Here is a 23,214-nt window from a genome sequence, read left to right on the forward strand (position 1 = left end):
TGACTCTCTGAGGTTTGCCGGGCTTTGAAGCCCCTGCAGGACAGGAGCCCAATGTGGCTCCAGGAGGGGACTGGAATCACGCTCAGCCTGCAGGAAAGGTTTTCCAAAGGCTCCCAGTATGGACCACCCCCTGCAGCTGCAAAAGATCATGGAAAGGGATCTTAAAGTTTTGAAAGAGACCTTAAAGCTCATGGGCAGGTACTACTCCCACTGTCCCAGGGTGCTCCCAGCCCCGTCCAACCTGGCCTTGGACACTGCCAGGGATCCAGGGGCAGCCACAGCTGCTCTGGGCACCCTGTGCCAGGGCCGCCCCACCCTCACAGGAGGAATTTCTTCCGAAGATCCTCACGATCTCGGAGATTTTCCCCCCTACGCGAGGCTGAGGCTGTGTTCGGGGTGGGCTGAGCCCAGGCAGAGCAGGGTCAGGTTTCCCTCATCCCTTCCCCAGCACGGCCGGAGTGCCACAACCTGGCCCCCTCCTCACCCGGCGTGTCCCCGGGGTCCCCTGTGTCCCCGCGGTGCCTGGGCCCGCGGGAGTTTTGCCTGGGGCCGGAGGGTGGCACTGCGGCCCCTCCGCAGCGGCGGCACGGCGGGGCGGCAGCGCTGCAGCCCGGGGTCCCCACGGGGCACGGCGGGGCGCCCCGGGGTGACAGCGGCCACTGAGCCCGGCCCCGAGAGCCCCAGCGAGTGAGGTGCGGGTCACACTGCTCTGCGCGCTCGGGAGGAGCTGGGACAGCCGGGCAGCCCTGGCCAGGAGCGGGTTAACCCGCGATGGGACGGGAACCGGGCCGGGCTGGGGCACGGTGCCCGGGGCTGCCCTGCCCGCGTCCCCCGACCCTCCGGAGCTGCCGAGACCGCCTCCCTGGGCACAGAGGGTGCCCCGGGCTTCCATCCGCTCCTTCATCCCGCTCCGGGATGGTCCCGGCGCTGCAGCCCGGGGAATTCGCCCTCCCCGTGTCCCGGCACACCGGGATTCCCCCTTCCCTGCCTGCACAGGGACCGGCAGAGCCCCGGGGACACGGCGGGAACACGGCAGGGACACGGCGGGGACAGCGCTGGCAGTGAGGACAGCCGGACAGGGACTGGGGACAAGGCATGGAGGGACAGGACGCAGGGAATGGCTCCCACTGCCAGAGGGCAGGGATGGATGGGATATTGGGAATTAGGAATTGTTCCCTGGGAGGGTGGGCAGGCCCTGGCACAGGGTGCCCAGAGCAGCTGTGGCTGCCCCTGGATCCCTGGCAGTGCCCAAGACCAGGTTGGACATTGGGGCTGGAGCAGCCTGGGCCAGTGGAAGGTGTCCCTGCCATGGCAGGGGTGGCACTGGGTGGGCTTTGAGGTCCCTCTAACCTGAACCATTCCCTGATTCTGGGATCCTGTGGTGGATCCAATACCAAAAGCCAGGGCGCCTCAAATACCCGAGGCTGGACCAAGCATGGCCCTAATTCCACCCTGGAACCCAAGGACATGTTTTTCCCACCCTGATAAGTGTGGTCAGTACCTCTGGGTGCCCCAAGCTCCCCTTCCCATTGGGATTTCCTTGGTTCTGCTGACAGAACTGTGTCCCTGTGCCCTGCTGGGGACCCTCGGTGTCCCCACGACCCACAGGGCAGGAGACACATCCCAGTGTTTCCAGCTTCATTCCAGGCCTGCTCTTGGGCTAGGAAAAGCAAAAATGGACCTGTGCAGCTCGAATGGTCTCCCCATGGTGACAAGGTTGGGCTTGGGGCAGCTGCTGGGAGCCAACAAACATCCCCTGAATTCCCTGCTGTGACCAACAGAGCAGTGGAAAGTCCCCACAGGCACAGCAGGAGGGTGTCCCTGTCCCTCCTGTCCTCAGCAGCCAAACCCTGGGATCCACAGGGAATGCTCTGTGCCCCTGGATCGTGGCTATTGTTCTGCTGCTCAGGCCCCAGTGTGGGCTTCTGTTGGATTCAGCCCTTTTCTGACTCAGAGATGGGGTAACTGAGAAGAGTTTTAAAATCTTTTATTCTATTTTCAGTGTCATGTGAAGGGTGAGACAAGACAGATCAGATGCTAACTGTCCACAGGCTCCCAGTGCCAGCCATGCCTGCAGCCATACCTGGGCTCTTCCCTCCCTCCTTATCTTGGTTTTATCCCCTCTGAGCCTGCTCGGGGCTCCAAGCCAGTCAGCAGAGCCCTGCTTTTCGATTGAAGAGATCCAAGTGATGCCTCCCAAAGCACACCTTTGGCCTCCCCTGCACAGAGCTCATCCTGCACCAGTTTTCCCTGGAGAGCTGAAATGGCTCCTGCTCTGCTTTATTCCCACAGCCCCACACAGGACAGGAAAATTGTGGAGTCAGAAGCAGAATCAGTCCAAGGACCTTCAGTTCCCAGCTCCCTGGTCAGGGCTGCAGGCCTGGCCATGGATGTGCTGACTGTGCAGGATGCTGGAGGGGACAGGGGTGGGGGGCTGGGCAGGGAAGGGGATTCCCATGGCATTCCAGGCTGGGAAAGTCAGGAGCTGCAGCTCCTCTGAAGCCACCCCAACACTGGGAAGTTTCTCCAGGGTGTTTTGGGACTGGAAAAGCAGAAATTATTCACAGCAACAGTGGTTTTGGGGAGGTGATGAACCCCTCTGACCAGGCTGAGTGCTGGGGTGGCTGGTCCACCCCCAACACAGCCGTGAAGAAGGGGTGGCCCTGCAAGCTGAGTGCCCCTACACCCTCTCTCCTGGCCCTGAAGGCACCCCAAGCACCCCCTGAACCCGAGAAGTGCCTGGGCTTGGCAGGAGAACCCAAAGGCCTAGTCAGGAAGCACAAAAAGGGGGACAGCCCCAGGGCAAATCCCTGTTTCTGTGTCACCCCGGTTGTGGCTCACGGGGTCCCTGTGGGCAGGACACGCGAGGGACATCCCCCATCGGATGCTCCTGGGATGTTCTGGTGCAAGAAGGTGCGGGGGGGGGGGGGGGGGGGACACAAAACAGTGACAGGCACCTCTCGTTTGCCAGCAAGGGGAGGAGCGTGGCCGCTCCTGGGTGCCCAACAATGGGAATGCCGCTCCCGAAGAGCCACGGGCTCGGGGACAGCGCTGGCAGCGGCCTTGGCACCGGCTGCCCCCCCGCCCTCGCAGTTGTCCCGCTGCTCTTCCCAGCGCCTGTCACTACCGGGGAGGCGCTGGCCAGGGGTCGCTCCCACCTCCCCGAGTCCCTTCGGGTGCCGGAGCCGGCGGCACACCTGGGGCGCTCGGCCGTGCCCGGGCAGGGCTCCCGCGGGCAGCGCAGGGCCATGGGGCCGCGGGGGCTCCGGGCCCGGCAGCGCCGCGGTTGGCGCGGAGCGGAGCGAAGGCCGCAGCTGAGGCGGGCCGGGCTACCTGAAGGAGCCCGCGTGTCCTCAGGTTTCACTCATGACCATCTGACAGCAGCAGCAGCTGCGCTGCCAACTCGCCGAGCCAAAGCCTCCAGGAGTCGAAGGAGAGGGAAATTCTGGCCCCAAAAGGTCTCTCCTTGGGATTTCGCACTCTCCACCCAACAGTAAGTACCGGGGTCAGCCCTGGGCGGCTGCCAGGCCCCCGGGCAGGGCTGCAGGGTCGGGGATGTGCCCAGCTTTGTCGCTGTCGCCGTGCCTGGAGCGGTACCGGCAGCGTCCCAGGATTTGCGGTCCGAGCGCTGGAGGTGGATGGGACCGGGATGAACTCTGGTGGCACCGGGGGGTGTTTAGGGCTGGAGGCACCTGCTGGACCCCCCTGCATGGAAAACTGTCCGGGACAGGGGACACCCTGCACCCCACAAAGGTGCAGGCAGGGCATGGGACGAGGGTGGCAGCAGCCAGCGGGCCCTCAGTGGCCACAGGGCTGTGTCGGGCTGAGAGGGGACACTCAGGGACACGGCAGGCAACGGGCTCCCGAGCCACCTTCCCCGTGTCAGTAGAGGAGCCACAAGCAGGGCTTACAAGTTGCAGGCTCCTTTCTCCTGGCTTCTCCTCCTGGAGGTCTAAATATAAACTCCGGCCTGGGCAAGCCAAGGTTGCAGGAAAGGTCTGCGGGTGCTCCCAGTGTCTCCTTTCGGGAAGGGCCCTGTCCCTGCAGAGCTCCCACGGGGTGGCAGGGGGGCACCCCCAGGGCAGAGGGGGGGTGGGACCCCTGTTCCACATGGGAACTTGGGGATGGGGTGGCAGGGAAGGGGAGGCTGCTGCCACGCTGGGGCTGTGGGCACAAAGGCACCGCCCAGGGTGGGGTTCAGAGCTGGATCCCCCACAGCAATCAGGCAGTGCCAGGCTGGGGTTCAGCTTGGGGTTTTTGCGTGCTGTATCCCCCCTGTGCCAGCTCCCATCACTCGCTGCATGGGCAGGGCCCGCTGTGCACACTCGGAGCCATCTTGGGGTTTATCCAGGGGCAGTGAGCCCCACTCCCCCCATTCCCCCAATTTCCCCCATTCCCCCCATTCCCCCATCCCTGCAGAGGGACGTTTGTCGAGGAGCACAAGCATTCTCTGCCCTCAGGGCCCTGATGGAGCTGTCAGGGATCAGCCCGCGGCAGGCGAGGGATGGAACTGCGGCTGCCAGCAAGGGACAACAATTCCACAAAGCCCTGGGGACAGCAGGACATCCCAGTCAGTCCCATTATCCCGGGGAGACCCTGGACGGGTTGATGCAGTGCTGGAGCTGCCCCCTCTGGTTCTTTCCAGGAAAAAATGGATTTATAATGGTTTGAGGGGAAAAGAGCATATTTACAGGAACTGGTTAACAAGCACAAAGTCCTGCCTTGACTGTGCTGTGCTAATATTTAAATAGCATTTTCTATTTTCTGATGTGTGCAGAAGGGTCCAGTTCAGGATTTTGCCTGGCTCTGTGGAGTCCCTTGGGCAGCTCCAGCTCCACTCAGGGAAATTTGCTGGATTTGGGGTAGGCGAGTGAGCAGCAGAGCCATGAGGAGACGCCCAGCACCGTTTCTGTTTGCAGCAGGTTGGATTAATGAGGTTCTGTTTGCAGCAGGTTGGACTAACGAGGTGCTTTCTGTGCAGGGCAGGAAGGGGAGGTGGTGGGTGCTTTGGGAAGTCGTGAGGGAAAAGATTTCAGCTTAGCTCGGGAGAGAGCAGGAAGGATGCTCAGCCTCTCTGCCTGTCCTGCTGCCTCCCTCCTGGGATCCATAAATCCCTGGGAACATCTCGTCTTTGTGTCCCCCTTCTGCCTTTCCAGGTGGATCTGAATGAGACCCCTGGGGCTGTGGGGCTCAGCATATGTGGCAGCTCTAGGTGTCCCGTGCTGGTCCTGCTTTGCAGGTTCTGCTCCAGGGCATTGGGATCCAGAGGCTGCAGTGGGAAAGGGCATTTTCCAGCCCCGGGAAGCTGCAGGGCTCCCAATATTGCAGATCCCATGGGAGCAGCAGGGCTGGGACCTGCTCCTGGTGCTGTGCTGGGGATCCCTGCGGGAGCCGCTGCCTCTCCTGGCATCCCCCAGGGCTGGGGGCATCCCTGCCCCCCGTGCCCCCGAGCCTGGGGAGCACCAGGTCACTGCAGCCCCACGCCACTCTCCCTTCCCCCTCGCTGTCCCCTCGCTGCCTTCCCGGCACGGCTCAGATCTTTTCCAAGCCTGACACGGGAGCTGCCGGCAGGGAGGAGCCGCAGCTCTGGATGACACCCGAGTGCAGGGTGGGCAGTGGGCAGGGGCAGGGTCCCCACTTTAACCCTTCCCTGGCTGCTCAAGCCTCCAGCACTGCCAACTCCCCCCAGAATAACCCCGAGCCGCCACCCAGGCCGGTGTCCCCTTTCCAGCAATGCCCTGTCCCCCAGCAGGGACAGCAGGAGTGGGGATGGGGTGGCATCCCCGGCTCCAGGCAGGAACGGGTCAGTGCGTGGCTGCAGGATGGTGCAACCTCCTATTTCCATCTGCGGCCGGGGAGAGCATCCCAGGATTTCACAGCTCCCGGGCTGTGTGTGCCACCCCCACGGCTGAGCACAGCAGGTACAGCCTCAGGGCACCGAGCCCCGGGAGCTGCAGGGCAGCAGCGATCCGGGAGTCGCAGGGAATTCGTTCCTACGTGGGTTTGGTGCTGCTGCAGGAGTGGAGGCGCTTCTGCAGAGCTGGATTTTTGGGGCTGATGTCCCTGGAGGAGCCGTGCCCTCTTGGAGGTTCAGCACGGAGGATTTGGCTTTTCAAAGAAGGGCAGAGCCGGGTGGGCTCAGCTGGGTTTTTGCAAGGAGCTGGAGGAGGGAGCAGGACTGGTTTTGGCAAATGCAGAGCACTCAGAGCAGTGTAGAGCCCACGGAAGGTGCTGCTGGAAGGGGACACAATTCCAAAGGAACTGTGTAGCCATGCCATTCCATGGAAATCCCCCAGGCCAGCACAGCTGCAGGGTGTCCTTGTCCCAGCGCAGCACCAGGCTGGAGCAGCTTGGCTGCTGCCAGGAAAAGGCTGCAGAGTGTTGGGAGGGCTCCTCTCTGCTCGAGACAGGCAAAAGGCAGTGGAGCTGCATTGTTCCCATAGCAGGGAATTCATCCTTTATGTGCTTAAAATCATGAAATCAGGAAATGGTTTGGGTTGGAAAGACCTTAAAGCTCATCCCATTCCATGGCAGGGACACCTTCCACTGTCCCAGGCTGCTCCAAGCCCCAGTGTCCAACCTGGCCTTGGGCACTGCCAGGGACCCAGGGACAGCCCCAGCTGCTCTGGGAATTCCATCCCAGCCCCTCCCCACCCTCCCAGGGAACAATTCCTAATTCCCAATCTCCCATCTATCCCTGCCCTCGGGCAGTGGGAGCCATTCCCTGTGCCCTGTCCCTCCATCCCTTCTCCCCAGTCCCTCCCCAGCCTCCTGTGCTGCTGCCCTGGGTAACCTGAGGGTGACAAGCAGTGGCCCGGCTGGGGGACAGTGGTGGCACATGAGGAGCAGGAGCTGCTGCAGTATCTCAGTGCCCTGCTCTGGCTGGGAAAAGGCTCCAGCAGTGCTGGGCTGGCTCTGGAATCGTTTCCCAAGGACCGTCCCTTTGGCTGGGCTCGGGTGCATTCCAGCAGCCCTTGGTGACGGATGCACTTGGAAACATCTCCATCCCTGCTGGCACGCTTGGCTCGGGCCACGCTGCAGGCAGAGCAACAAACCCCACCCAGAGCAGGGCACAGAGCAGCGGTGGTGACAGGAACAGCCCCTGGGGACACCGTGCCAGAGGTGTCACAGCCACACGGCCCCGCTGAGCACTTAGAAACATCTGCAATTCAAAGCATAGTGCTGAAAAATGAATTTTTTTTTCTCACTCTAAGTCTTCTGAGCCCACCACTATTTCAGAATAGAGTGGGGAAAGGCTTGGGGTCACTTGATTTTCTTAATGGTGTTGTTTTCTTGTGAAAATCTCCCACCCTCTGCCTTTAAAGCAGCCTAAAAACCCAGCAAGTTTCCAGAACCACCGTGCTGCTGGAATTCCAGCATCCCACAGCAGCGTCCTAAGAGCCATTTGTGTGTGAAAGGAAATCCTGGAGATTTCCTGTACCTTTCCAGATGCTTTTTGTAATGGAGCCACAGCACAGAATTAAGGGACCACTATTTCTCCAGGGATGGAAGCATCAAACTCTTACATGGCACAGAAAGGAATGTACATTTGTTTATAAAACGGTTGATTTTGTCTGGCACAACTGAGGGAGTTTCCTGAGAGAAACTCCCATAATCCTGAAAATTCCACAGCCCTGCTCAGCCCCTGGGAAATCTGCAGGAGCTGAGGTGAATCTCCCCCACCTGCAGGGTTGGAGTTCTCCACCCCTTGTGTCACTTATGGATGAAAAAAACATTTCACATCAGATTTAATCAATCTTCCAATCCCTTTTCCTAAAACTTGTGAGAAATACAGGAGGAACTAAACAAATAAACAGCCCACAGGACTTTTCCAGGCTGTGGCACCCCTAGGACCATGGCAGGAGGGTTTTCTGCAGTCCCCAGACTTTCCAACACAGCTCCTGTCACCCTGCAGGCTCCGGCTACCCTGGCTGGGTTTGGAGCAAATTAGTGTTTTCCTGGCAGCTTAATCTGTGGAATTTGTGGGTTTAAAAAACCTGTTCAATGCATGCAGGGGTGGGAGCAGGTTTCCTGGACACACAGCAGGTTTGGGAATGGCTCAGGGATCTGATAATCATGGAATGGGTTGGGACAGAAGGGACCTTAAAAACCATTTAATTCCATCCCTGCCATGGCAGGGACACCTTCCACTGGCCCAGGCTGCTCCAGCCCCAGTGTCCAACCTGGCCTTGGGCACTGCCAGGGATCCAGGGGCAGCCCCAGCTGCTCTGGGCACCCTGTGCCAGGGCCTGCCCAGCCTCACAGGGAACAATTCCCAATTCCCAATCTCCCATCCATCCCTGCCCTCTGGCAGTGGGAGCCATTCCCTGCATCCTGTCCCTCCATGCCTTGTCCCCAGTCCCTCTGCAGCTCTCCCGGAGCCCCTTCAGGCCCTGCAAGGGGCTCTGAGCTCTCCCTGGAGCTTCTCCTCTCCAGGTGAGCCCCCCCAGCTCTCCCAGCCTGGCTCAGAGGGGCTCCAGCCCTGGAGCAGCTCTGTGGCCTCCTCTGGACTCACCTCACACCCCTCTGATGTCGGGATGGATGCAGAATCCCCTCCCTCCCTTTCCTGCTGCCCAGGGAACGCAGCCCAAGACAGGACTGGGAGGCTGAGCTGCTCCTGGAGGTCGGGGATGTGCAGGGCAGGGGGGTGGTGTCCACGGCAGCGCTGGGGACATCCCGAGCTCCCGGGGCTGAGCTGTGACTCAGCCCCAAACCCTGCGGGACCAGCTGCCCCACCCTGCCCCATCCCTGCCGGGATGACCGGGATGCAGAGGGAGGGGATTTCCTGGGGGGTAGAAGTGGCACCTGCCGGAGGCTCTGGGAGGCACGGAGGGGGTACTGCAGGGCTGTGCTGGGCTGGGTTCTCCCACCCTCTGCCTTTAAAGCAGCCTAAAAACCCAGCAAGTTTCCAGAACCACCGTGCTGCTGGAATTCCAGCATCCCACAGCAGCGTCCTAAGAGCCATTTGTGTGTGAAAGGAAATCCTGGAGATTTCCTGTACCTTTCCAGATGCTTTTTGTAATGGAGCCACAGCACAGAATTAAGGGACCACAATTTCTCCAGGGATGGAAGCATCAAACTCTTACATGGCACAGAAAGGAATGGAAATTTGTTTATAAAACGATTGATTTTGTCTGGCACAACTGAGGGAGTTTCCTGAGAGAAACTCCCATAATCCTGAAAATTCCACAGCCCTGCTCAGCCCCTGGGAAATCTGCAGGAGCTGAGGCGAATCTCTGTTTTCCTGAGGGCTGGGTGCTACCACAGCTCCCGAGGGAGGCGCAGCCTGCCGCCTGCCCCCTCCCTGCCCTGGGCACACGAGTCCCTTGTCCCACACTAATCCCCGCTGCAGGGCCCCAGGCTCGGCTGCTCCTGCTGAGGGAGGCTCGTCTACACCTGCTCAGGGCCATTCCAGCTGTTTGCTCTCCTGCACTCTGTCCCTGTTGGTCTCTGTGGGATTTTTCCGGAGTGTCCCAAGAGGATGAACCTCGCAGGGCAGGTTTGTAGGTGAACGCCTCTTGGAGAGGCTCAGGGCAGCTCCTTGAGCTGTGTTTGAATGGTCAGGGCATGCCAGAGTTGTCCCCAGTGTCCACAGGGCTGGGATCTCCTCTAAAATATCTACTCTTATTTGCAAAGATAGTCTTTAAAACTTGTTTCTAGTTCTAGTTCTCTTTAACCAATATCTGTCCTACCTATTCCATGGCATTTCTAGGTCATCATTTTTTATCTCAAAGTTTACATACAGATATATCTATGTGAACTTTCTATCCAACTTTGAGAATTCTCTGCAAATTCATTTCCCACACTCCCAGGAGCAGCATCCCCCTGGCAGAGCGCCAGCTGTGCCTGTCCTCACCCACCTAGCCCTGTGTGCCTGGTGGGAAGCTGCATCTGTCTGGCCTTGTTCCCTGGGAAACTCCAGGGCTGCAGGTGGCCCCCAGTGTGGCATTCACAGTCTCTGGAAAAAATCCCTTCGCCCAGGATTTTTCTCCTGGGAAGCTGAGAGGCCTCAGAGAAAAGGAAAACAATTCTTATCTGATTTGCTTCTCCAGTGTTGGGCTCCTTTGGAAAGCGTTTGGAGATTGTTTACCCACAGGTGATTGTTCCATTGGATTCTGCTGGGAGTTGTTTTCACTCTTTGGCCAATTGGGGCCAAGCTGTGTCCGGGACTCTGGAAAGAGTCACGAGTTTTCATTATTATCCTTTTAGTATTCTGTAAGTATCCTTTCTGTATTCTTTAGTATAGTGTTTTTTAATATAATATAGTATAATAAAGTAATAAATTAGCCTTCTGAGAGCATGGAGTCAGATGCATCATTCCTGCCTTTGCCGGGGCATTTCCCAGCAAATACAATACCCCAGAGCACAGGAGGCTCCAGGTGAAACCCCAGAAAAATAAATGCTTTAGGCAGGAACTGGGGCTTGGGTCAGGCAGGTGAGGGGAGATCCCAAGCCCCTGTGTCCCCCAGAGACAAGAATGCCCTCCCTCTCTCTTCCCCAGCCCATGGAGGTTATTTTCTGGGCAGAATTGAGTGCCTGGATGGGGTGGCTTTTCCAGCAGCCTGAGACACAACCTGCCGCCCCCCTGCCCCACTGTCCTGTTACAGGGAACCTCTTACACCTCTTACCTGGGAGCTCCCAAACCAGTCCTGTTACTTTGGTGCCAGACTCCTTTGTGTGCCCTCAGAGCAGCAAAAATATCAGAGGGAACTGAATTTCTTTCCAAGTGCAGCCTGGGCACTCCTGAGCCAGGAGCTGCTCCCGGTTCCCTGCCGGCAATTCCTGGTGCAGGAACTGGGGGTGGAGATGCACACCCAGGACATGCTGTGGGCAGGGTTCCAAAGCTGCAGCTCACCTGTGTCGTGTCACAGCAATTAGCATTGACTCCATGATTCACAGAAGGCTGATCAACCTCTTCATCATTATATCACAATTAAGAAACCCATTGCTTTTATAGGCAGTTATGATACACCTGAACCTAGCTGGGGTGCTCCAGTCCAAACACCATCACCACTGGCTGATTAGGAAACCACCCTTTGGTAAACAAATCTCCATAACACATTCCAGATGTTCACAAGTTAAGATAAGAATTATCGTTATTTTCTCTGATCTTCTCACAGCCTTTCCCAGAAAGGCCTGAGAAAGTTCTTGTTGTTCTCTGTGCTCAGAGAGCTGCTGCCACAGTGTCACAGCAAAAAGGAGTCATTCCTCTTAGCTGGGTGGCCAAAATTGAAGAAGCAAATAAATCAGTGCTCTGTAGAGATATTTTAAGTGATTGATTTCCCAGCAGCAAAGATGAGGGGCAAGGATCTTCTTTAGTCAGGGACTCTTGGAGGACTCAGGTGCTGGAGAGCTGGGCCAGAGCCCCCAGGGACCTCGTGGGTGATTCGTGCCACACCTGTCACTGGGCCTGAGCTGCCTTTACCTGTGGGAGCACAAGGAGTTTGGTCTGGGTTATTCACAGGAGCTGCTAAAAACCTGCCAGGATGTGCCAGGGGCTGCTTTTCCTGTTCCCATGGCCAGGGGCTGGTCCCAGGGTGGCACCCTTCACCTGGGCTGGTGGGACCCGGCTGTGTGCCCCACCCCATGCCCCCTGTGGGGCTGGGCTCACTGGGGATACAGGGGTTCTGGGCCGAGCCCCCACACAGCCTGGGCTTGGCTTTGCTTCTGAGGGGCGACCAGAGATGCTGGTGGCTTCTCGACTGCGCTGTGTGGGATCTGGGCATGGGATTAGCCCTGCTCCTGCTCCCTGGGGCCATCCCACCCTCTCTGGGTGGCCCCAAAGGGCTCAGAGCAGCACCGGGAGCTGCAAAGGACACCGAAAAGCCACAAAGGACTCCCATGCCAGGGGAAACACCCGCTTTGAGCCACCCAGGGTAATCTCAGGCAGTGCTGCCCTGCCCCAGCATCTCCCCCGGCGGTTGCCAGCCCGCTCCTGGTGCTGCCAGCGCTGCTCCGTGGCCCGGGGAGTGGCTCGGTGGCTCCAGCACAGCCACGGGAGAGGGGACAGGGGCAGGAGAGGGGACAGGGGCAGGAGAGGGACCCGGGGAGGAGAGGGGACAGGGGCAGGAGTAGAGCTGGGGCTGCTCGCAGCGGCTCCCCGGGACAGGAATGAGCAGAGTCATGGGGCTGCAGAAACCTGAGCCCGGCGCTGATCGCCGGAGGCAGCTGGAGGCAGAGCCACCTCCGGCAACGGGGACAGCAGCGCTGGGGACCGCAGCGGCAGCACCCGGGGAACCACGGCCCGGGCAGCACCCCCTGCACCGAGCGGGGACAGCACTGGCACAGCCCGTGGCACAGGCTGCTCCTGACAGCTCTGCGAACCCCGATTCCCAGGGAAACTGAGGCTGCCCAGAGTAACGAGCTCCTCTGAGCCCTCAGAGCTGCCAGAGATGAGGTGGGAAGGTCAAGCTGCACCAAGGGAAATATAGGTTGGATATTAGGAAAAAGTTTTTTTACATAAAAGGGTGATAAAGTTCTGGAATGGCTGCCCGGGGAGGTGGTAGAGTCACCATCCCTGGAGGTGTTTAAAAAAAGCCTGGATGTGGCACTGGGTGCCAGGGTTGAGGTGTTGGGGCTGGGTTGGACTCGATCTTGAAGGTCTCTTCCAACCCAGCGATTCTGTGAATTCTGTGATTCTGTGAATTCTGTGAAGGTCCTGCTGGAGCCCGGGTGCTGCTCCCTCTGATGACCCCAATGGATCCGTTCCCAGCTGGAGGTGTTCTGTGGTCCCCTGCACCAGCGCATTCCCCCTGGGATTTAGGGTGATAAAACCAGCCACAGCCCCATGCTTCTCAGCTTTTTTGAGCTCCCTGTTGTCGAGGGGAAGGTTCCAGAGCTGCTCAAGTGGAGCAGGAACTGGGTGTAAGTTCAGAGTAATTCCATGAGAAGCAGCACTGGCGGCACCTCTGTCCCCTGCCCAGGCACTGTCCCCTCTCAGAGACACCTGAGACGCAAAATTCCCTTTTTGTTTGCTTTGATGAGGTCCCACCTCTGGGGTCCATCCCCCCCACACGTGGGGGACCAGTTGGGGCCACAAGCTGTGCTGGGGCCAGACTCCACTTTGCAGTGATGTGACTCAGTTTGTGCCATTAGATAACCCAACTGAGCAAGGACAGAGCTCTCCCTAAATCAGATGGAGTCAGAGAATCCTTCAGGTTGGAAAAGCCCTCAGAGATCATCAAGCCCAATTGTGTCCCCCAGCACTGCCAAGGCTGCCACTGTCCCCTGTCCCCAAGTGCCACATCCACAGGGCTTTTAAACCCCTCCAGGGATGAGGACTCCAGCCCTGCCCTGGGCAGCCTGTTCCAAAGTCTGGCCAACTTTTCCATGAAGAAATTTTCCCAACACATCAATTTAAACCTCCCCTGGCCCAGCCTGAGGCCGTTCCCCCTCCTCCTGTCCCTGTTCCCTGGAGCAGAGCCCGACCCCCCTGGCTGTCCCCTCCTGTCAGGAGCTGTGCAGAGCCACAAGGGCCCCCTGAGCCTCCTTTGCTCCAGGCTGAGCCCCCTTCCCAGCTCCATTTCCAGTCTCTTTTCCCATCAGGGCTGTAAATGTCCAGGTCTCCCTAACCCCAGCTCTCAGCACAGCAGGGCTCTGGGGATTATTGATCCTTAAGGTTTTTTGGGGGGCAGGTGCTTGGCAGCTTCACAGGAAGTTTGGGTTTGTGAGTGGGATGCTTGGTTTGGGAGGGTGAGGCACAGAGGCGCCGCTGTCCCAGTGTCCATGAGAAGCAGGGGTGAGTTTCACGGAATGTTGGGCTCATATCCCACACATCTGGAGTTATGGGACACTGTCAAGGCACAAGAACCTCTGTGGTGTTGGGGGAGCCTCTGCCAGCATCTCCACCTCTCCCAGGGCATGTCAGCCTCTTCCCCAAGATGCAGCCACCCCTCTCTTCCACACTTCCCTCTCTCCAACTCTTTTTATGCAGCAGAACATCCTTACGTCTCCTAACCCACCCACCCTATTCCTTCTGGGAAGCCATCCCGATCCCTATAACATCCAGAAGTGCCGTTACTGCTTCACTTTTTGGCTCAGGAGAACCCTTTAACCCTTCCTGGGAGCAGAGCCACCCAGCAGGGCAGGTTCCTCGTGCTTCCCACCGCTGGGAGCTGAGCCAGGGCCACAGCCCAGCAGGACCCAGCTGCTCTGGCTGAGGATCCTCCTGTTTGAGGTACCACAGGCCCCTTGCAGGAGCTGCAGGAGCAAAGCTGTTGATGCTCTGCCAAGCAGAGGCAGCTGGAGCGGGGCCGCTGCTTCCCAAGATATTTGGTTGTGTTGAAACTCCGTGTTTGGGGTGTGAAATTGTGTCTGGCACTGCCAGGTGGTGACAGGGACACCAGGTGTCCCAGCCTCACAGTGTCTCCTGACTGGAGGTGGAATCACAGAATCACAGATTCACAGAATTCACAGAATCACAGAGTTAATGAGGTTGGAAAAGACCTTTGAGATCTTCAAGTCCAATCCATGACCCAACACTCCCTTGTCACCCAGACCATGGCACTCAGTGCCACATCCAGGCTTTCCTTAAGCACCTCCAGGGATGGTGACTCCATCACCTCCCTGGGCAGCCCTTTCCAATGCCCCATCTTTCTGGGGAAACATTCCTCCTGATGTCCAGGATAAACTTCCCCTGGTGCAGCTTAAGGTTGTGTCCCCTTGTCCTGTTGCTGCTCCTGGGAGCAGAGCCCAACCCACTCCTGGCAGCACCCTCCTGTCAGGGACTTGAGGAGAACCAGAAGGTGCACCCTGGTCCTCCTCCAGACTGAGGCTTCCCAGCTCCAGATGGGAATGGGGTTCTGGGAGGAGCAGGAAGGCCCGGGGTGCTCCATGATCCATGCACTACAACCTTCCCTGCGAGCTCAACATTTCTGCCATAAACGCACATAAACCCCCGCTGAGATCCTGCCACCAACTGCCCCTGAGATGTCCCCAGGCGGTGTTCCTAAAACCCCGCTGAGATCCTGCCACCAACTGCCCCTGAGACGTCCCCGGGTGGTGTTCCTAAAACCCCGCTGAGATCCTGCCACCAACTGCCCCCGAGACGTCCCCGGGTGGTGTTCCTAAAACCCCGCTGAGATCCTGCCACCAACTGCCCCCGAGATGTCCCCAGGTGGTGTTCCTAAAACCCCGCTGAGATCCTGCCACCAACTGCCCCCGAGATGTCCCCAGGTGGTGTTCCTAAAACCCCGCTGAGATCCTGCCACCAACTGCCCCTGAGATGTCCCCAGGTGGTGTTGCAGCCCCTTGTCCCCGCAGGCTGGGCACGGCTGGCCCGGGAGCAGAATGAGAGGATGGCCGGCCTGCCGCACATCCCGGGCCCCGAGAACCTGCGCCCCTTCACCCCGGCCTCGCTGGCCGCCATCGAGCAGCGCATGGCCGAGGCCGAGGCGCTCCGCATAAAGAGGCAGCAGGTGGAGATGCCTGAGGAAGAGGAGGTCAAGCCCAGCAGTGACCTGGAAGCCGGCAAGAACTTGCCCCTCATCTATGGTGACCCACCTCTGGAACTCATCGGGACCCCCCTGGAGGACCTGGACCCTTTCTACAAGGACAAGAAGGTGAGAGCCAGAGCTTTGCCTGTGGTAGGCTTGGCCTTAGGTGTAAGCCCCAAGCAAAAGACCCAAGCAGGGACCTCCTGTGGTTACCTGAGCCCATCCTGGTGATCCACTATCAGTTTCTCTGGGTCTGGATTGAAGGCACTTGAGACAGTAGTTCGTGTTTGGACTCGGGTGTTTATTATTTCTTATCAGTAAAACAGTCTCACTACTGTGAATTCGGCAGCTTTTCGTTAGCAAGGCACAAAATGGCCAACAATCCCTTGTTACAAGGGCTTTTAAGACTAAACTATCCAATTAAGAACTGACACCTAGATTATTCTCCCTTTTAACCCAATAACTGATCCCACAGAGCTCACAATGCAGACTTTTCTGCCCAATCACAAAATGTACCCAAACCCATGAAGAAGAAGCATGAAGAAGAAGCTCAGGATAACACCCTGTGCCCTCCATCTTGCTTCCATCCACAACATACTAAAAATCCCAAAACCTCAATTTCTCACCAAGCGATACACCTACATTACTCTCTATAATCTATTTCACACTTTAGTGGATTCTAGTCTATCTTGAAGTCCAGGAAACTTTCTCCATGAATGAGGGTCCAAGTCAGTGCTCCCCTGGGGGTCAGAGCACTCCAGAGCAGACAGAGAAATATTCCCGGTGCCCTGGGTTTCCACAATCCACCACCTCACACTACTGCGGTTGCCCCTCTTTCAAAGCAGAGAGCACCTCCGAGCCTTTGGAGCTCCAAACACGCTGAGAAATCTCCCCTCCAAGTGCAGCCCTTGGTCCGTGGTGTTTTGGGGGGTGTAGAAGGACTAACCCCTCCTCCCTTCTTTTCTCCACAGACATTCATAGTCCTCAACAAGGGCAAGTCCATCTTCCGCTTCTCGGCCACCCCTGCCCTCTACATGCTGGGGCCCTTCAACCCCATCCGCAGAGGAGCTATCAAAGTCCTCATCCATTCATATCCTTGATCTCTGGGATGCTGCTCCATGGCCAGCTCAAACCCTGCAGTTCAGAGTCCAAAGAGCCCCAGGAGAGGGACAAATGAAGGGGTTGATGATGGGGTGGTGTGGAAACCTCCTGGGCCCCCAGCACAGGCAGGACTTGCTGCCCAGAGCTTTACTCCAAGGAGCAGGTTCTTGATGGGCACCTTGGAGGCACTAAAAGCTCACTTCTGGTTGGAGAAGGGAGGAATCAGTTTGGATGGAAAAGGGAAGAAGCCCAAGGGGTGAAGTTTTCTAGGGAGAGGATCTGGGGAGACTTGGAAAGGAAGGGAAAAGCTCATGTTTCAGGGGATCTGGTCCCATTGGGAAGGGGGTGAGCAGGGGAGCACCAAGGAGGCTTTGGGAGAGGGAAGCAGAGGAACCAGGACAGAGAGAGAAAGGCAGGAAAGGAGCCCAAGAGCATGAGGGGCATTGCAGGGTGGGTGGAAATGATCCCAGCAGAGCTCTGGAGGAAGTGGGAGTTCATGGCCACGAGGGAGGAGGAAAAGAGGCAGAGAGGGCTGAGCCTAAGAGTTAGAGCTTTCTGGAAAGAGATGAAGGTTTTTGAGGTCTGGAGAAACTATGAAGGGAAGGGAAAGCTGTATCCAAAGGCGATGGAGAGGAAGCAGCACAGGGGACAGAAAGGGAGGCAGAGCCAGCACCACAGAGCTGGGAAGGGGAGCAGAAAGGAAGGAAAGGGGCAGGGACCATGCACAGCAGTAAAGAGGAAAAGAGGGAAATGTGAGCACAGGACTGAGGCAGGAGAGCAGCAGGAAGAGCAGGGCAGGGTGAGGTTCCAAGGTGGCAGCCAGGACAAGAGGAACAGGACACTTGGCTTCCTGACTGTGGGAAGGGGGGATCCAGGCACCATCCAGCGCATTTGTCCTTGACCAGGTTTTAAATTATTCAGCATGTTCATAATGATCACCATTTTAACCAATTGCGTGTTTATGACAATGAGCAACCCCCCGGCGTGGTCCAAGAACGTGGAGTGAGTCCTGAGACCTGCCCTGGCCACAGGGACAGCCCAGCTTGGCAATGTCCTTCAGGAGGGACAAGACCAAGGCTGAGAGAGGGGGGTGGGGGTCCAGGCACCCTTCAGCACAGAGCGGGTGTTACTGCTGGTGGCCCTCAGTAGGGATGTCCACACTCTCCATAGGGCATTGAAGAGTGAGAATGTTTCAGAGCTGCCCAAAATCTGGTGGGGTCCCCATGTCTGCAGTGCCCTGAAGAGCGGGTAGGGCTGGTCTGGGTCAGCACCGTCAGTCTGGAGAGGCTGAGCTGTTCCACCTGTCCAGGGACCGTGGACACCCAGGGGAGAGGGGAAATCCAGAATTTTCTGCTGTGGTTCTGCACAGTCAGGTCTCAGCAGGGCTTTACAGAGAGCATGGGGGTGGTGGGACATCAGCAGGGACAGAGGGGCTCCAGAATGGTCACCAGAGGGATTGGTACCTCAAGATGTCCCAGCCCACCTTACAAAGTGAGGTGAAAACCTCTCCCTGTGCTGAAGCACCCCAAAAAAACACATCAGCCCCCAGAGTCAGCTCCTCCAGATGCTCCCCCTGGGAGGGGTGGGCAAACCTTGGACCTGTGTGTCCTGGCAAGTGTGTCCTGGGTGACCAGTCCCGTTTCAGATATGCCTTCACTGGGATCTACACCTTCGAGTCTCTCATCAAGATCCTGTCAAGAGGCTTCTGCATCGACGACTTCACATTCCTGCGTGACCCGTGGAACTGGCTGGACTTCATGGTCATCTCCATGGCGTGAGTCCTGTGGGAGGGGGAGGAACGAGGAGTGTTCTGGGCACAGCCCCTGCAGCTCTTCCCTCTCCTGTCCCACAGCTACATTACCGAGTTTGTGGACCTGGGGAACATCTCCGCTCTCAGGACCTTCCGTGTCCTCCGTGCCTTGAAAACCATCACGGTGATACCAGGTGGGACTTAGAGGAGGGGCCTCCCCTCCGTGCCTTCCCCTGAGCTCAGGTGTTCCCACCATTCCCAGCAATTCCTGGTTCTTTGGGCAGCTCCAAGAGAAAACAGAGGAAATGAGGTATTCCATAAATTTTCCATGTAATTCAGCTTTTGGACCAGTCCTGCTGATTTTACATCTTGAAATCAGCTGCACTCATCAGCTTGTTTGGCAGCCCCTGGAGAGCCAGATGTGATGTTTTTTAGGGCTCCTTGGAGATGAATTAAGGGAATTTGTGCTCCCAGTGGATTTATGGGTTTGATAAACCAAATCTCTCCATTTTTGAAGCTATGGATTCAGTTTTGTGCTCATTGTTGGCTGTCTGGTGCTGAAGCTGAGATATTTAACAGGTATTGGTTTAACATCACCCAAAACATCTGGATTCCTGTGAGGAGCACCTTATGAAATCCCTTTGATCGCTGATTTCCAAATTTGATAACATTTCAACACCATGCTTTCAACACCTGCTGCAAGCACACAGAACTCTGAAGCATGAGATTGAACTGAAAATGAAAATTCCTTGTGGTGCTCCACATGATCTGCAGGCTCCAGATCATGAGGGTTCACATTTGAATGTTTTTTTCCTTCATCAAACAGGCTAAAAATTGCATTGAGCAAAATGTAAACTGCTGCTTCTTTCTGGAATGAACATCCCCAAGGGCTCTGCAGAAATAGCAGTGGCAAAAATAAGCTGGTTTAGAACATCTGACCTTGGTCAGGCCCTTGGAGAACAGGATTTTACCTAAATAGTTTGGGGAACGATGACCTGGCAGGAGGCAGGGCTAAAAATAATTTCCTTGAAGAATTTCTCCATGTGAGAAAGCTCTGGGCTCAGAGAAGCTCCAAAGATGAACATTGGGATGTCCCAGCATTGCCCATCATCCATGTAGACCTTGGCTGACAGGAACTCCATCCTCCATGGAAAAACCCCACTGAGGATCTGTGGATGAGCCTCCCTGGGGAGGGATCGGTGATGCTGTGGAGAGAGATGAGTTAATCCAGGTGCACGTGTCACTTTGTCACCTTCACTTGGGCACACCAGGGATTTCCCAGCTTGAAGAGATCAGGATGAGGGGTCTGGCAGGACTCCCAGCCACCCAGGGACAGCAGTTAGACCATGGAGGCTTTTCTGGAGCTGGGAGAGGTGCACAGCATCGTACAGCTGGGCCGGCAAAGAGCTTCTCCATCTCCCACTCTGAAGTGCCTCACTCCAGTGGTTTGGTACCAAAAAATGCCAGACTGTGGCATTTAGGGAAAAAAGGAAATGCAAAGGAACTGATGGCTGCCAGGCTGGGGTGGGCTTTGGTTTGGATATCCCAAGGCTGGGATGGGGAAGTCACCAGCACCAACCCAAGGGTGATAGCCATGTGTGGGGACAGAGCTGGGGTGTGATGTGAGCACAGAGCTGGGGGCTCACTCAGGGGTGACACACGTCCCCACCACAGCCAGCACCTTTTGGGGACCCCACAAATTACCCAAGAGCAGTCAGCTCAGTGGTGGCGCCTCCCCCAGGGCTGAAGACGATCGTGGGGGCCCTGATCCAGTCGGTGAAGAAGCTCTCCGACGTGATGATCCTCACGGTTTTCTGCCTGAGCGTCTTCGCCCTCATCGGCCTCCAGCTCTTCATGGGCAACCTCCGGCAGAAGTGTGTGCGCTGGCCTCCCCCCAACAGCACCTTCCTGCAGGATCTGGGGCTGGACAACGACACCTCGGCCAACTCAACCTTCTACGACTTCATGGATGACTTCACCGGGAACTTCACCGGGAACTTCACCGGCAACTTCACCGGGAACTTCACGGGGAACAGCACCTTTGACTTCGAGGCCTACATCAGTGATGAAGGTAAAGCTCCTGCAGCCCCTTCTCCTCTGACCCCCCACCCCGGTCTGCTCCTCAGTTTCCTGCTCCTCCTGGCCACGCCAAGGTTTGCTCACAGGGACCTTCCTGGTGGGTGGAACAGGCTGTGCACCCTCACGGAAGGGACAGATGGGATCAAATCCCTCTGGACAGGGACAATGAGGTCCACTTGGGAAAGCTGAGCTCTTCCAGGAAGGTTTCACAACAGGAAGGTTTGGATGGACCAGAGTCTCCACTTCTCTCGCTTGCTGGTCAGGGCCAATGTGCCATTGGGTTGGTTACAGCAGGGAGACCAAACCCTTGAGGAGCAGGTGGAACTTTGGGTGGAAAACCAGAGGAAAAGATGCAGGAATGACATTTTGAAGCCACTTTTCACTATCTGAACCCTTCCCCAAGTAGCACAGTGCGCAATGAAGCCTTTATGCAACACTGCAAAAGCCACAGGAGGGGAGGGAGAGAGGGAGGGAGAGGTTGGGACCAGCACAGCTCCTCAGGAAGGTCTACCTTTCTCCTTTCTTACCCCTTCTTTGGAAATTTTGCCTGAAGCGTGGTGAATTTTTTGTTTGTTCTTCAGTTTTGAGTTTTTAAACTCCACGAGAATGTAAAAATCTAGCAAATCTGCTTGGTAGAGCTGCAGGGTGGCAGGGTGCCCCACAGGGATGCCCCAGATATCATTCAGGACACTCAGCAGAGCCCAGAAGGCTGAGCTGGGTCTCAGCTGAGCTGCTTGGCCCAACAATCAGCTCCAGCATTCACTACAGGCAGGTTTTGGTAGGGGACAAGTCCCATCCATAGGATCTGATGAGCTCTGAGCACAGAGGAGCTGCCTAAGGCCGTGAGTGCAGCAGGGCAGCTGCTGGGGCCAGCCCAAAAACCTGGAATTGCACAAACAGGGTATTTCCTCCCTGAGCCCCCACAGGATAAAGAGAAGCCCCGTGGCAAGAAGGCAGGCAGGGCCAGGGAGGATCCAGGAAGCCCCAGAATGCTGAGACGGCTGTGCTGGGTGATGTCCAGGACTGCATCCAGCTGCCCTCTGCCACATCCAGGTGTGGGTGTCTGCAGGTGCTCCTGTGTGTCCCTGGGCAGGTCACTGGGGTGCTGCTGCTTGGCAGCTCCTGTGGCTCTGGAGCCCTAAGGAAGAGCTGTAAGGACCCCTGGGGGGGGTCAGCAATGGGAGCAGCAGAAGAAGTTGCAGCCATGGAGCAGGAGCATTTCCCCAGGTTTTCCTGGGACTCCTGCCGTGCCCCATGCTTGGTGCCTCCTGCCAATGCCCCAGTTTCCCAGGAAAACAGCCCAGCCCTGATCCTTTGACCTCATGTTAACCCATTCTCCAGGTGGCCTGGCTCTGGCCAGATCCAGAGGGATTTCCAGGCTTGGGAGGGACCTGGTTGGATTGATGAAACAATCCCAGGAGCTCCCTGAGACAGAGCCAAGATAAACAACAAAATCAATAGAGAGTAGATAGCCACGTGCCTGACACTGTGAGTCAACAAATTCCACTGGGATTCAAGGAATTTCCCTGACAGCAAGTTGCACCCAAGAGTTTAAAAGTCAGTGTTTGTGCTTATTTATTTATTTATTATTCATTAATTTTGATTCCTTGTTCCTTGCCCACCTGCACAGCCAATTACTACTTCCTGGAGGGAGCCCTGGATGCCCTGCTCTGCGGGAACAGCAGTGATGCTGGGTGAGTGAGACCCCCTCCCTCTGGACCCCTGGAAGGGCACAGGAAGCTGGCACAGCTCATGGGACCCCTGGTGCTTGGGATGGGACAGGGAATGTGGCTCTGCAGGGGAACAGTCCAGGAATCCCAGTGGATCAGCTTGGGGACCACCCTGAGAGTATCAACTGGATCATCCCAATGGTCCCAGCTCAAGGGTATCAGTTCGGGCATCACAACTGGATCAGCTTCAGCTGGAATCAGTTTAGGCATCCCAAATTTATCAGCTTGAGGGGTCTCGGTCTGAGCCTCCTGCCCGTGTCAGCTTTGGGGGGCATCAGCTATCAGACAGGGGCAGGTGCTGTCAGGCCAGGCATCCCACCTGTCCCACCCTGGAGGGGAGGGTTCCCCCGCTGCACCCCCTCCCTTAGGGATGGGTTTGGCTGCGGGGCCGTGCCAGGGTCTCATCCTGGCTGCCCCCCTGGCAGGAAGTGCCCCGAGGGCTACGAGTGCATGAAGGCCGGGAGGAACCCCAACTACGGCTACACCAGCTACGACACCTTCAGCTGGGCCTTCCTGGCCCTCTTCCGCCTCATGACCCAGGACTTCTGGGAGAACCTCTTCCAGCTGGTAGGCACTGCTCCTCCACCCCTGTGCAAGCCTTCTCCTTGTCTCTGTGCTGCCCCTGAGGTGAAAAGTCACTGACTGGAACCTTGTGGGTCCTTCTCCTGTGGTCTGTGGATCCCGCCAGGATCAGTGGAGATGGGGATGGTCCCATTTACTACTTCCCTAACCTGGGAGTGCAGTGTATTGCCCAGGGTGTTGCCAGCTCGAGCATGGAAATCAGGGATTTATAAGATTGTCCAGAGCACCTCTGGCTCGAGCTGAGGGACAAGATAAGGAGGAGAAGCCAGGTCACTTGTCCCCTCCTTGAGTTTTCCTCTTGGGAGACACCACAGAACCCCAGCTGACCCTGGCTCTGGAGGCTGGCCAGGTAAAAAGGGATCCTACACCTGAGGCTACCCCCTGTCCTCTGAGAAGGTTTGCCCAGATGATCAGAGTCAGAAAAGGACCATGCTGTCCTGAAGATGAGACCTGAAAATGTGGGGGCTGAGCAAAGCGAGTCAGTGATGGAATATTTGTCCCACCTCCATCACTCCCAGCCCTCAGGAACCTTGGGAAC

The 23,214-nt window shown here is 57.2% G+C and overlaps 1 protein-coding gene across 2 annotated transcripts in view; it reads left to right on the top strand.

Annotated features, from left to right (window-relative positions):
* Positions 1 to 3,209: 3,209 nt before the first annotated feature.
* SCN4A (sodium voltage-gated channel alpha subunit 4) overlaps positions 3,210 to 23,214 on the top strand; it is a 47,581-nt gene continuing 27,576 nt past the window's right edge. Inside the window, exons 1-9 of one of the 2 annotated variants that reach the window (XM_038163126.1) lie at positions 3,210 to 3,493; positions 15,262 to 15,560; positions 16,406 to 16,526; positions 17,450 to 17,537; positions 18,181 to 18,309; positions 18,388 to 18,479; positions 20,027 to 20,356; positions 21,995 to 22,058; positions 22,520 to 22,661. In XM_038163126.1, the coding sequence (XP_038019054.1) occupies positions 15,297 to 15,560; positions 16,406 to 16,526; positions 17,450 to 17,537; positions 18,181 to 18,309; positions 18,388 to 18,479; positions 20,027 to 20,356; positions 21,995 to 22,058; positions 22,520 to 22,661 (1,230 nt within the window). In that variant the 5' untranslated portion in view covers positions 3,210 to 3,493; positions 15,262 to 15,296. Of the gene's footprint in view, positions 3,494 to 15,261; positions 15,561 to 16,405; positions 16,527 to 17,447; positions 17,538 to 18,180; positions 18,310 to 18,387; positions 18,480 to 20,026; positions 20,357 to 21,994; positions 22,059 to 22,519; positions 22,662 to 23,214 lie in introns of those variants that run through there. The other variant, XM_038163125.1, reaches the window with a different exon arrangement.

The sequence above is a fragment of the Motacilla alba genome, chromosome 27, assembly GCF_015832195.1.
Source record: "Motacilla alba alba isolate MOTALB_02 chromosome 27, Motacilla_alba_V1.0_pri, whole genome shotgun sequence".
Taxonomy (NCBI): Eukaryota; Metazoa; Chordata; class Aves; order Passeriformes; family Motacillidae; genus Motacilla; species Motacilla alba.